Consider the following 13,766-nt stretch of genomic DNA (forward strand, 5'->3'; position numbering starts at 1 on the left):
CATTTTCCAAATAAGGAAACTAAGGCACAGAGTCTTCATTGAGTGTCTAGTGACCAGAAAGTGACCAGACAGAGGCATCCAAGCCAGGGGGATACTGAGTCACACTTATCTCTTGGAATGAAAGCTGGATTCTGAACCCTCTCCTGGGCCCAAGTACCTAGTTCAAACATAGAGCCTATGCAGAAGAGGCCTCTTCGCAACATTTTACTGACAGTGATTTCATACAGACGTCTGAGACTGAGGTAGTTGAGTGTCTTTCAGTAACAGAACTAGAAGAATGGATTATCTCTAGAACACACAAGAGCTCATAACAACTTTTTAAGATTTCATCATCCTCCAAACTCGTTGGCCAATTGTGATACACTGACCCTTGAACCTCCAGGAACAGTTTGCTTCTGCCACTTACTTTCAGCCATTCGTTCACAGCTGTGTGGGGGATATCAAGTGATTAGCGTGTGCCAGTGATTGGTAGGAATGAGTGAAGCAAGGTTTGGACAGAGTGAAGGCAAGAGTTCTACACTGGAATAAGTCTGTGACAAGTCTGTGAAAGGGGAAGAACAGATCTCAGGTGAGCCTCTCAGAGGGATGTTTGAATAGTGAGGAGAATTGGGAAGGCTGCCCAGAGTCTGGCTGACCACACAGAAATTGCAAGCACCATATCAGGGACTCAGCCGAGGGCCTCACAGAGATGCAGACCTAGAGGAAAGCGCCGTTGGCCTGGGCCACTGCCTTTTGCTTTGCCTCACTCACTAGTTTAAAAAATGTATAAGAGTAAGACTCTTATACATTTTAAAAAATGTATAAGAGTAAGACTTTCTCAAAATAACAGTGTTTTACAGGACATAAGATTAGAAAAGTTGAGAGTCTTCAAATAGTAGCAACCATCTATTTCAAAGAGCACCAACCATATATCTACTATAAATGGTATCTCGAATCGTCATAACAATTCCATGAAGCAGCTATCTCCTGCATCTGTACAGATGAAGATGCTGAGGCTCAGATTAAGTAAATGAACACAACTTCTGGGCAAGTGCTAAAAGGCAGCCCCCCTAGATATGTGTGGCTCAGCAATTTGCTCTAGAAGAAGGAAGGAAGACAGAGTGTCCACTAGGAGGAATTCAAACACAGCTGGGGCAGGAACGTCATGTAATGCACTCAGAAGCCAACTTCTATTTCTTTGCTTTGTGTTGGTCCATAAATTCCTGTGTAATTTCACAGGTTTGTTGCTAGTAAGTCCAGACCCCTTTCTGCTCACTTGGATTTAATTGCCTGCATTGCTGATTTCCAATGTAGTCACCTGGACCCTGGGGGTTATGTAGCCTAGGCCAGAGCAAAGTGAACTCTCCCAGCAGCAAGGGAAGAGACCACTGGAGCCAAGAAGATTGGACCTGGCCTCACTTTTAAGATCTGCAGTCCCTTATCCATGTGACCTTGGGCAAGTCCCCCCACCTCCCTGATCCTCAGATGCCTTGATGATCAAATGGAGATAAGACCTCCATCTCCCCCTCCCCTGGCCTCTGAGGCTTGAAGGAGATCATTTACATAAAGTGCTTGGCACAGTCCTGCACAAGCTATAGGTTCCCTCTTCTTGCACCCGTCTAGCTTCTGTGCACCCTTTTCGCACCTTCTTCTAGCAGTTGAAGGTGAGCGCTAAATTTCTCGAAGGGGCCTGCAAGGAGCTGATGGAGGACTGAGAAGGTATGGTTTGGGAGAAAATTTTAAACTTGGCTCCTTAGCAGCTATTTATTAAGCACCAGTTCTGTGAAAACAAAAACAGAAAACAACACCAACAAAAACAAAAACAAAAACAAAAACGCAACTCTATGGACTACAAAAGAGATAAGAAAGAGAGAGAGAAACTCCTTTTTCTTAAATATTTCCTCCTCCTCCTCTTCTACTGCTACATCTACAACCATTGATATAACAATATGTCTTTCATGCAAGTATAGCTCATTATGCCAGTAAGCCTCCCCTTCCAGTTTCCCATCATGCGAGATGTGCAGGCGACATTCCATCATGACTGAAGTCTCAGGCTTTGGAATAGGACACTCTGAGTTTGGAACTGTTAAAAGATAAACTAAGGCATATCAAAAATTTTATGAGTTTATTTGAGCAAAAATCAATTCGAATCAAGCAATGCCAAATCAGAAGGGGTTAGGAGTGCTCCACTAAAGGAGCCAGGGGAAAGACAGTCTCGAGAAGGCGCAGAAGCAGTGAAAGGATGTTATTTGGTTGGCTATAGCTTAAAGCCTCACTGATTGTTTGGGATTGGTTGTCCTTAGTGTTTCAATTTCATAACTTGAGGCATTTCCGAGCTTAGATTTTGGTTAGGCTGTCATGGCATTAGTCTCACTACAGTCTAATGACGTCCTTGTTTAATTAATTTAACTAATCCCCGTTCCACAACTAGGGCTGCATGACGCTAGGTGTGTCATTGAAACTTGCTAAGCTTTAGACTTCTTCATCTGTATAATTGGGTTGGTCAGTAGCCTTTACCTTAGAGGATTATTGTGAGGAGAGTAAAGGAGAAGGCAGAAGTAAAACTTTCACGTCAGTGCCTGGCACATAATGAGCGCTCAGCATGCACACATTGTCATCGACATTATGGATCATTCTGGAACCAGGTTGCCTCAATTGGAAGCCCCTGGCTCTGCTGCTTATGACCTGTGTGATTTCGGGTAGGTTACTTAACCTCTCTGTGGCCCTGTGTTCTCCCTAGGGTTTAATTATCTTATTGCCAGCATTCACTGAGGTGGCCTTTTTTACTTTATTTTACTGTCAGGACTTCTATAAAATTGTCATGAGATTTAAATGAAATATATGTATTCACATCATAATATATTATGCATAGTTCTTAGATTATTGTCCAGCACATAGAAAGCACTATATAAAAGTTTGCTATTATTATTGTTTTATTTTATTGAGGTCATTTTTTTCAAGAAATGTGATTTAACACCTACTAAGTGCCAGGCAGTGAGGAAACTAAACTATCCTCATCTTCATGGAGTTTACAGCGTGTGGAAACAGATAATAAACCAAATAGGATGCTGGGGAAGCAGGCGAGGGGTATAAGATGGGCTGAAGGTGGGAGTGCAGGTATTATAGTTAAACAGGATCTCTTCTGAGTAAGGCTTGAAGGAGATAGAGGTGTCTGTGGGAGGCACACCCCAAGGCAGTCATAAAAGACAGAAATGCTATGACAAACCTGGTTCTACCGTCATCCAGTTGGCTCAGGATGGATGTCCATCCAAGGTCATGCTGGAAAAGTTGAGTCCTCTGAATAGCCTATCAATCCCATTAAAGCATAACACTGGAGGGTTTTTTTTAAGCCTCGCCCCCTGCTGGGGTTACCAGCTGTGGGGAAGGAGTGCATGGAGGCACCTTCACCTTACCTGACACTCACAGCAACACTTTCAGACTGGTGTTATATCCCCTTTTTACAGAAGACACTGAGACTTAGAGACATAAGTAATTTGTTCAAAGCCACATAAGATTGGAACAAGGTCTGCCTGACTTCAGAGGTCCTACTCTGTCTACTAAAACACACTCTGTGAACTCTCTTGCTCAAGAAGGAATACAGGAAGGGTACTTCAGCCAGCCAGCCACAGTATAAAAATTGACTCAGGATAGTGCATATAAAGTGCTTATTTCAGCACCTGGTGTACAGCAGAGGCTGTGTCAATTGTTGTTGTCCTTAACCATCTGAGGAATGTCCATCCAGAATTTGGTACCCATTTTGGCATCTCTCCATTCTACCCAGGATACCCCGTGTCTGGGGCCGTACTCATTCAGCTTTGTCACATGACAACCATCCCTCTGTCAGAAACACCCTTCTCTAGCCCCACATATATACCCGTGGAGGATGAATTTAGGATCAGAGAAGATGTATGTAGAGTGGGAGCAGTAAGAAATAAATGACAGAAAGAAATAAAGACAGAGAAAGTCAGAGAGAGAGAAAAGGCAGAGATACAGAGAAAGGTGTTGGTGGTCAGAAGCCCTCTGTCCATCTTCCTGATCATTATATAAAGGACAGGGTGCTGGAGGGAGACCTTAGAGACCCAGTTCAAAACTCTTCTCTGCGTTATCTTGCTTTGGGACTCTGAATAAATTCTTCTCTCTCTCTAGACCTCAGTTTCCCCATCTATTTATATTCTTTAAGGCTCCATTCATTTCTAATAGTCGTCATTTAGGACTCCCTGACTAACCCTCCCTGAATCAGAAGACACTTCTGCTCATTGGAAAAACAGAGTTTATTCAGAAAAATCAGTACAATATGCACTACAGGATATCGCTCAGCTCATATCATAGACATGGGATAAACAAATTCACAATAAATTAGGGGGAAGCCAAACCTTTTTCTCCAGGATGGCCCACAGGCCCTTTCAATGGACATATTTCATTATAAATACGACAGTAGACTACTAGGTTTCTTTCAGGTATGATCAGACAGCCTGGGCCAAGCCAGTTGGACTTTTAGCTACAAGGCGAGATCTGCTCAAATATAGATTTTTCCCTACAATACCTCAGCTTCAGAGGAAAGAATTTCAAATCAACAGAGAGATGTCATCAAAAAGACCCTTATTTGCATAAAAATGGGCCTTCTCCATCTCTTTCCTCTTCAAAGTGGGCTGTCTCCTACTGGAAATCTCAGGGCTGTTTGCCCCTGGGTAATCAGGTTCGTTGTCATCAGGCAGTGGAAGCTCCTTGATGATTCTTGTGAACCCAGGCCAGAAAGACATCCAGCTCTCCCAGAGACTTGAGGGCAGCAGACTGGACTTCCAGCTGAAACCAGGGAAATTATCATAAGAACCTGTTTTTCTAGATTGCATAATCGTTTTCAAATCACTTTCCCCATGTTCCTGTCCCCATGAGGTGTTCTTTTTATTCATTGATTATATGTGCAGAGTGTACAAACCCCAAATTATTTTTTCAATGGGCAGCCCAAATTGTTTTTCATATACAAGTAGTTAAATCATGTCAGCCACTTATAAACAAAATTTTAAATTCTTCATTTTTTTGCCCTCTGTTTTTCTTTTTCTTAATTTTCACAGAAAAAAAAAAAACTTGCATTCCTGGAAAGTTCTTCTGCTTATTCTCCTTTTCACATTAGCTTTAACAGGGGTCCCCCAACCCCTAGGCTGCAGACCAGTACCAGCATAGCCTGTTAGGAACCAGGCCGCACAGCAGATGAGTGGCAGGCAAGGCCAGCAAGGGAAGCTTCATCTGTATTTACAGCCGCTCCCCAGCACTAGCATCACTGCCTCAGATCCACCTCAGATTATCAGGCATTAGATTCTCATAGAAGCACCAGTCCTTGGTGCCAAAAAAGGTTGGAGACCACTGCTTTAGAAGGTTTCGATCCCAGGGTAGGGAGAGAGTGTTGTCCCCATTTGACATATTGAAATATCAAAGCCCCTAAGGATCAGTGTCCTACCCAGTATCACATAGATGGTTGGCAACAAGGCTAGAATTAGAACCCAAGTCTCCCGCCTTACTCCACCTTTTCCTCAGCAGAGTAGAGGAGATGATAAGATTCAAAAGTCCTTTGGAACCAGACGGCATGGGATCAAGTCCCACCTTCACAACTTAGTTGCAGTATGAACTTAGTTAAGGTACTTAACCAGTTTGTCAAATGCAGATAATGGCTCATAGCAGTGTTGTGAAGAATAAATGTGTTAATACCTCTAGTGTGCTTAGAACAATACCTGGCTCATAGTAAGAACAATATGACTCTTGGCCATTGTTATAACAATATCCTGTAGAACCTCTCTACAAAGAAGCAGAGTTCTGAACAGACTCCCTACCTCCATGCTATTCAAAGAATTGGCATCATTTAGGAGTGTGGTCTAAATGAAGAATCACAGGCTTCATTCAGACCTTCTGACCCAGAATATGCATTTTAACAAAAATCTCCATGCAATGCATATAAGAAGCACTGTTTCTACCTCCACCTGTGTATGAGACGTGCATCTATGTCTACACGAGGAGCATGCTCTTCTGAACCACATAGAATGCTCATGACAATTACAGGCCACAGTGACATCTGGCAGGTAATGTGTTTCTTGCATAACCGCTTCTGAGTCACTGGAGATCTTTGCTCCTTCTGTATTACCCTCATCTGAAACAGTATGTGCTTTCCCTCGAAATTTAACACAGGTTAAGTCTAATATGCGAGGGCATTAGAAAATAGTGGAGGAATGATGGGGAAGAGGAACTCAGGAAGTCATCAAATGAGGTAAAACCAACACACTCTTTGCAGACACATGGAATTGGGAAGGTCTACAATAAATACCTGTTGAGTAAATGAGTGAATTTGAGTGGCAATGAGGCAGAAAGGCTGGCATATTCTCAATCAAGCTCCTACTTGTCATTTCCACCTTCCCCATCTTCTTCCCTGTCCTTACCTGATTATAGTTGTTGTGGATGATTCTGGTTGCATTGGTGGCTTCCTGCCCGCAATGACACAGTCTCTGCTCCTGCTGTGATAAAGTGAAGGCAGCACCGATCAGAGGACCTTTCCACCCTAGCCAGCACTTTCAACTACCTCTCTGCATTGAGTGACATTTCGCCTTCCTCCCAAGGTGAGAGTCAGGTGAATAAACTCAGACTGGAGCAGCAGGGGGACGTAGGGTCTGTTTGTAGAGTCACCCTGTGTTTGAGCAGGGCTTTTGCTTGTTCTAGGCTGACAGCCCACCAGACTGGAAGAGCCAGGAAAATACTGCCAAATCTGTCTTGTCACCACTCAGTGAATGTAGCACCCCGCAAGGTAGACACTCAACAAATATTTGTTAGGTTGTTAATTATATAATTGATTTGTGAATCTTAATGTAAGTGGGACAGGGATCATGACTTCTAACAATTTTAGAATTGGAGGCACAGAGAGGTAAAGTAACTTACCACAAAGTCACACAGGAAATCATTGGCAGGGATGGGGCTAGAGCCCAGGATTTCTCCTAGTCTAAGATTTCTTTGACTTATTTGAATTTGGTTTTATTTCTGATGTTTGATATTAATAGATAACAATGAATTCATAGGCTATCCTTAGGGATAGGCTATACCAGGGAACCACCCAGAGGTTGATTGGTATGGAAACCCCAAAGAGCCAGAAACAAAAAAACTAGGGGTGTGCCTATGGTAAGCCTGTAATCTTTGGCATACCCCTCTTACACGGCAGCCCTGGGATCACATAAGGAGTACTTTAACTAAGTGGTCACCCTAGGAGAATTATCCATGAGGAAACCTGGGTCTCGTGAGGTGTTGGTAGAGAGGAAGCCCTGGGCAGGGAATGACCACAGGAAGAGGTTCTTGACAGTTCTCCCTGTGGACAAGAAGGGCAGGGAATTTCCTTTGACTCCAGGAATGATTTCAGAAGGCCAACTGGGGCCAGCATATCCTGGGCTCTCCCTGGGGCAGACGGAGAACAGATGCTTGGAGTTTCAATATGGTGACTCACACATTGCTGCAGAGCCTTCTGCATGTAGAGGAAAGAGTTGGCAATGCTGCTGATTTTTCTCAAGATTTGGGGGTTCAGCTCCTGATGGTCCTTGAATACCCTGTCCACGTAAAATGCCAGAAGGTTCGTGGTCATGCAGCACACATCTAAGGGCTACAGACACAAATTAGAGAAAGACCCAAGACTCTTTTCTCTTATTATCTTAGAGACCAAAGCAGCCTATTTGCATAGAAGCAGGAAGAAGCGAGATAACTAAAAGTCACTTTTAAAATTCATATTGGTCTCAGAGTATTCATCTCCTCTTACCACATCAAAGCTACTTATGATGAAGACACTAAGGAGAGATTGCAGTTCACCCCTTTCTATTTATAGGGCCAGGAGATTAACAGTGGATGGAACCCAGTAGTAGACTAGAATTCTCTCTACAGCATCCCCAACATGTCATCACAAACTTCTGCTTTAACTCTTCTAGGAATCAATCATCTTCCTTTTGAAAGAACCAATGTCTGAGCAGCTTTCTTAAAAAGTACTCCCTTACATTATGCTGAAGTCTGCCTCTCTGTAATGTCTCCTATCCATCAACACGGATTTATTCAATGGCTATTTCATGTCAGGTGTGTGCTGGGCATATATTCTTTTTATTGCAATGACATTGTGTTTATCTTGGCCACCCTGCTTGGCTCTCCTCTAGGCTGTCCTTTTTAAACTGCAGGGAATCATTTAGATGGAGCTGAGATTAGTAGGAATGGAAACTGACAGCTGCGGAAATGCCTACATCTGGGCAACTCCACAGCTGGCAGAGTGTGGATCTCTCTAAGGGAGGGCTCCTGAATTCCCAGGGTAGAGCTCAGAGCAGCTGGCCAGGCTGAATTCCTTTCTAGCAGTTTGCACCCCACCCTGAGAGTCAGTGAGTTATCTTGCAGGAGACTTACAGCTTAGTTTGAAAGAGAAGGATATACGACAGGATAGTGCATTCATCTTTATTAGCATTAAAGCAGCAAAACCTCCTTGGCCCCATGGGTAGCTTTTCCTAGATAGCAAATTCTACTTGCAACACAAAAACCCTTCTCTTGTATTGTTCCTGCTGGTTATCTTAACCAAAAGGGCAAAAAATTGCACACCTTTGTTTTAATTGGGGAGAGAAGGAGGGAGGGGGGAATATAATAAAGACCTGCATCCTCATTGATTCCTTTCCTTATGCCACAGCTATTTCTAGACCTTGAAAGGACAAGAATCTGGAGACAGAGGAGTGAGATGTGACTAATCTTCACTCAACCTCTAACTAGTCATTCTCCCTCTCAAGGCATTAATTTGCTTATTTGAAAATGATGATTTTAGAATAAATGGTCATATACAGTTGGCTAGAACAGTATTTATTAAGAGGCTACATTGGTTTACCACAAATAAATCAGGTCCAATGCTACCTAGAAGAATTACCCTGTGCAGAGAAGCCCAAGGAAATACTGATATACCTTACACTCTGTCACATCAATACTTGAAAAACACTGAATCTTTCTAGAATTCTTACAGGGACTGGAGGAGCTCACTTTCAAAGGCAGTTCTCAGTTGCCCCCTCTATAAAGTGAATTGCCACCTCGTAAGCCAACTGTTTTGTAACACACATACTCTCATCAACTCTCATCAGGACAATTGGACTGATCTCCACAGCGGCTTCCCTGCCTTGAATTGTAAAGAACATCATCAGATTGTCTTTCTGAAAAGCATTGTGATCATACAGCCTTTGGCTCAAAAACCTACAGCGTTATTCACAGTGGCCAGGACATGGAAGCAACCAAGTGTCCTACAATAGATGATTGGATAAAGAAGCTGTGGTACATATATGCAATGGAATATTTCTCAGCCATAAGAAAAGATGAAATACTGCCATTTGCGACAACGTGGATGGACCTTGAGATAATCATGCTAAGCAAAATAAGCCAGACAGAAAAAGTTGAAAACCACATAATAGCAATTATATGTGGGATATAAACCTAAAAGCGACAAACAAACAAGACGAACAGAGACTCAAGGACATGGACTATAGACTAGTGGTTACCAGAGGGGAGGGAGAAATGGGGAGGGGAGGTACATGGGGTAGGGATCAATATGTGGTGACAGAAAAGAAATGGGCGGTGAACACACAATGCAATATATATATATATATATATATATATATATATATATAATATATATATATATATATATATATATATATATATATACATATATATATATATATATATATATATATATATATATATATATATATATATGCCTCACTGTTAAATTTATACCTGAAACTTACTAGATTGTGAACCAATGTCACCATAATAAAAATTAAAAAACAAAACAAAACAAAACAAACCCTGCAGGGACCCCCTGTTGGCTGTATAGAAGGCCAAGGCTCAGCCTGCCATTCAAGGTTCTTGGTAAAAAGATTCCAATGTATTTTTCTACCTCATCCTCTAACACCCACCTTCAGATCCCTCACACCACATTCATTATTTTATACACCCGTTATCCTATTCTCCTCAAACCTCTTTCTTTCTTTTATTCACTGACCTACAACCAACCCAGCTTTCAAGTCACTGCTCATTTTCTTGGCTTCCCCATGATTCCAAAATCACTCTAAGCCATAGAACATGTGGCACCTCAATCTCAAGGTAAATGATGCTTCTTTAATTTCTCCCAGGCACTTTTTTTTTTAAATTAAATGTATTGGGGCAACATTGGTTAATAACATTATATACATTTCAGGTGTACAACTTTATAGTACAACATCTGCATACTCTATTGAGTGCTCACCACTGGAAGTCTAGTGTCCTTCTGTCACCATATATTTGACCCCTTTAACCCTCTTTGCCTTCCCCTAACCCCCTTCCCATCTGATAACCACCATTCTGTTGTCTGTATCTATGGGGATATAAAACAAAAAGCAACAAACAAACAAAAAGAAAACCTCACAGATACAGACAACAGAATGGTGACTCCCAGAGGTTTCAAAGTCTCTGAGACACAGTGCACTCTAACACATCAGTTGATTAATGAGAGGGCAGGAGTGTTTAGAATACACTGGAGACTAGGAAAGAGAAGGGGACAGGGTGAGGATTTCTTTCTCAACCCAGGGCCACTTTATCATAAAAATAACAATACAGGAAAGAACAGACACAGCCCAGTACCTTAACGCTGCGCAGGATCTCCAATGTAGACAGGATGGTAACATTTTGGAAGATGTCCTTAGCTTGCTATGGAGGAAACATAAGTGATGAGTATTCCACGCCTTCCTGAGACATAAAGGATCATGAGAAGGAACTTGCTCTTTGGGTTAGGATGTAAGATGAGGCAAGCCCCCTTGCCTACACCTTCACCCAGAACCCATACTCACGATGGCTCCTTTGATTTCTCGGAAACTCTCTTCTATATGGTGCATGTCCATGGAAATCAGACATCTCCTGAGACCTCGGGTGTGCACTGAGCACAAGAAGAACATTGTGCCCAGGAACCAGAGGGAAACACGCTGTGCCTTCATGTTCTGCAGGAAAAGTGGAAGTCAGCTGCCCAGCCAAGAGTGGAGAGCAATGAAAGAGACCCCCGACTGAGCTCCCCTTTGGACCTCACAGGGCAGGCTGGGCAGCAACCAAGAGAACAGACTCAATGCCTGTGGAGTTCAGGGGTATGTGTCTCCTCCTCTGGTTTTCTTGAATCAATTATATGTGTCCTTTCCCCTCCCCCCATGTCCCCACCTCCACATAAGGAAGCACAATACTCTCAAGTCCCAGGGAGTATGTGTGTATATCACTCTATTATGACTCAACACAGCTCACTTTGTCAACGGGGGTTAAAAACATTGTTTTTAATCAATTAAATAAGAAAAACAGGGTTGGTAATCCACCCTAGGAATTAGGCAACAGATCTGAAAAACCATGAAAGCACGTTTGGCTTTTTCTATTTGCCCCTAAAATAGGCAACACCCTTTTATTACAAACCCCCACTGTGTATCTGCTTAAAATCATTTGTTTGAAGCCAATTATGAAGATGATGCCTTCTGGAGAAGATGAGAAAGGGAGGCACAAGACATCTCCTAATAACTAGCCACAGTGAAGAGGAAGAGGACGGCTACTCCTGCAGGGGGCAAGTTGGGGGCTTCCCCTGTGTCCTCCCACGGAGCCGAGGCGGGGGGAGGGGTTGGGGTGGGGTGGTGAGAAACATGTTTGCAGCTAGTCAGTCCCTGGGCAAGGCCAGACCCAGAGATCTTTGCTGTCTCTTCTAATTCTCTCACCCTTCCTGCTCGGTCCTTCTCTGCCTCCTTCATTTAAACACTTTAAACAGTAGCATAGAATACACATTGAGAAAAGTGCACAAAACGTAATTATGCAGCTCGTTGAGTCCTCTTTCTCTGACTTCTCCCGTCAGTAGCCCAAGTTTCACAAACAGGACTTACTTAGCCTTAAAGATAAGTCTTGTAATGTGCATAGACCAGCCCTCTGTCCAGCGTCCTCCGTGTGCCCACTGAGGACGTGTGTCCAGTGTGTGCATAGACCAGCCCTCTGTCCAGCGTCCTCCATGGTGCCCACTGAGCGCCCTCACCTCCAGCTGTGTGTGTGCTGAGGTTTGTGTAGTGTGCGTGGCAGTGGAGGAGAGGGAGGCACCGAATATAGGGTGTCAGCTGAGGAGGCTGCAGAGCACACGCACCCATACTTCCTACTTATAGTTCCAGTTGCTCTAACTATAATGCGTGTATGTGCAAGCGTGTGAGCCCCAACTGCCCCCTTTCTCACCACCACTCCCCAGATGTTTTGGGGGATCCTCAGGATCTTCTCCAGAAAACCAAGAAATAGCAAATCCTGTTTCATAAACCATTTTGCCTCATCTCTCTTTGACGCAGCATCACTCCCAGTGAGAGAGCAGGTGTATACTGGAACCTCAAGAACGTAGAGCCCACTGGCAGAAAAGTCTATAGAGTCCATCCAGAACTCTATCCTGCCTAAAGGCAACTGAGGAGCTTCTAGAAAGCCAAATGACTAGGAAGAGAGCACAGTTTTTCTTCTGACAAGATAACAGTTGGAAGCTTTGGGACATTGCCTGCTTGTCCTATGCCGGGACGAGACCGAGACATCTTGTGGAGGAGAAAGATGCCTTCCTTAGCTTGGTGAGGCGATTCCAGACATTTTGGCAGATTCAAATAACAGTAGTAGCTAACATTTATCACACATGCCACATGTGTCAGACACTGTGCCAAGAATTTTACATAATTATTTAATGCTCACAACTACCCTGTGATGTAACTTCTGTTTTTATCTCTACTTTACCAAAAAGGGAGCAGAGACTCATAGAAGTGAAGTAACCTGCCCACAGTTCATGGCCACCACATGGCAAAACCGGCGCTAGAAGGCAAGCAGGCTGGCCTTAGGCCTTCTCTCTTTACCTCCACACCATCCCACTGACAGCTCTACCCACTCTGGGATCTGAACTAGAGATCCAAGCTGATCCCCTTATATCACATGGAAAGGAATGCATTTCTGATTGGGTTGTCCGAATTGGTGGTGCTCAATTTAAAAAAAGATTTTTTAAAAGATATTTAACACTGCAAAGGATTTAAAAGAAGATAAATTATAAAGTGTCCTGCATAGTTCCTAGAATAAAAAGGTTATAGTCAATGTTACATTCTCTCCACTTCCTTTTCTTCTCTCCTTCCTTCTTTTCCATTCTCCGTCTCTTGTTATTGAGAATAAGGTACCAGAAAGTTCACCCTCTGTATGAAGCACCCCTCCGCATTTTACAAAATACCCAGTACCTGGGACATCATAGGCCATACACAATGGTGACAGGTCACCTCTCCGTAGCTGCGAAAGATGCAGGCTAGAATGAAGATGAATAAAAACCTCTGATGGAGGCTGGCATGAGGCTCACCTCTCCCTAGGTGCTTGAGTTGCTCCCGTGTCTTCTCTCTCGGTGCTCTTTCCACTTAGTAAGGGATGCAGGTCACTTTTATGCAGGTTGATGCATAAAAGAGGAAATGCTGTCAAGGACTACTGGGTGGGTTCACCTTTGGGAGATTGCTTTTCCCTTGTTTCCGTAGTATCTCATTTCTTTGTTTTCTTTTCTTTCTTGTGTGAGATATAGCTGATTAATCATTATTAAGAAATGCTTCTTTCTCTGGGTCTTGACATGCAGCTTCTAGGAAAAATAAACTCCCCATCATCATGCAAATGAGAATTTCTTGCAATTCTATATCCATACAAAAAAAATCCAAGTTAGGTCACTTTCCTAAGAGCTGTGGCATGCCACCAACTGTACCCGGAAGGCAGACTCA

At 43.2% G+C, this 13,766-nt stretch overlaps 1 protein-coding gene across 4 annotated transcripts; it reads right to left on the reverse strand.

The window, feature by feature from the left end:
• Positions 1-4,263: 4,263 nt before the first annotated feature.
• IL19 (interleukin 19) lies at positions 4,264-13,495 on the reverse strand. Of its 4 annotated transcripts, none has more exons than XM_039881722.1 (6): positions 13,364-13,495; positions 10,839-10,985; positions 10,633-10,698; positions 7,454-7,606; positions 6,405-6,479; positions 4,264-4,782 (listed from the first exon to the last, which is right to left on the reverse strand). In XM_039881722.1, the coding sequence occupies exons 2-6, from the start codon at positions 10,980-10,982 to the stop codon at positions 4,687-4,689; spliced, it is 534 nt and encodes a 177-aa protein (XP_039737656.1). In that variant the 5' UTR covers positions 10,983-10,985; positions 13,364-13,495; the 3' UTR covers positions 4,264-4,686. The 4 variants fall into 4 exon arrangements, with proteins under 4 accessions (XP_039737656.1, XP_039737655.1, XP_039737658.1 ...); XM_039881721.1 differs by lacking the exon at positions 13,364-13,495 and adding an exon at positions 13,248-13,286; XM_039881724.1 differs by lacking the exon at positions 13,364-13,495 and adding an exon at positions 11,072-11,239.
• Between the last annotated feature and the right edge of the window lie 271 nt (positions 13,496-13,766).

Source organism: Pteropus medius, unplaced genomic scaffold (assembly GCF_902729225.1).
Source record: "Pteropus medius unplaced genomic scaffold, Ma_sr-lr_union100, whole genome shotgun sequence".
In the NCBI taxonomy this organism is placed as follows: Eukaryota; Metazoa; Chordata; class Mammalia; order Chiroptera; family Pteropodidae; genus Pteropus; species Pteropus medius.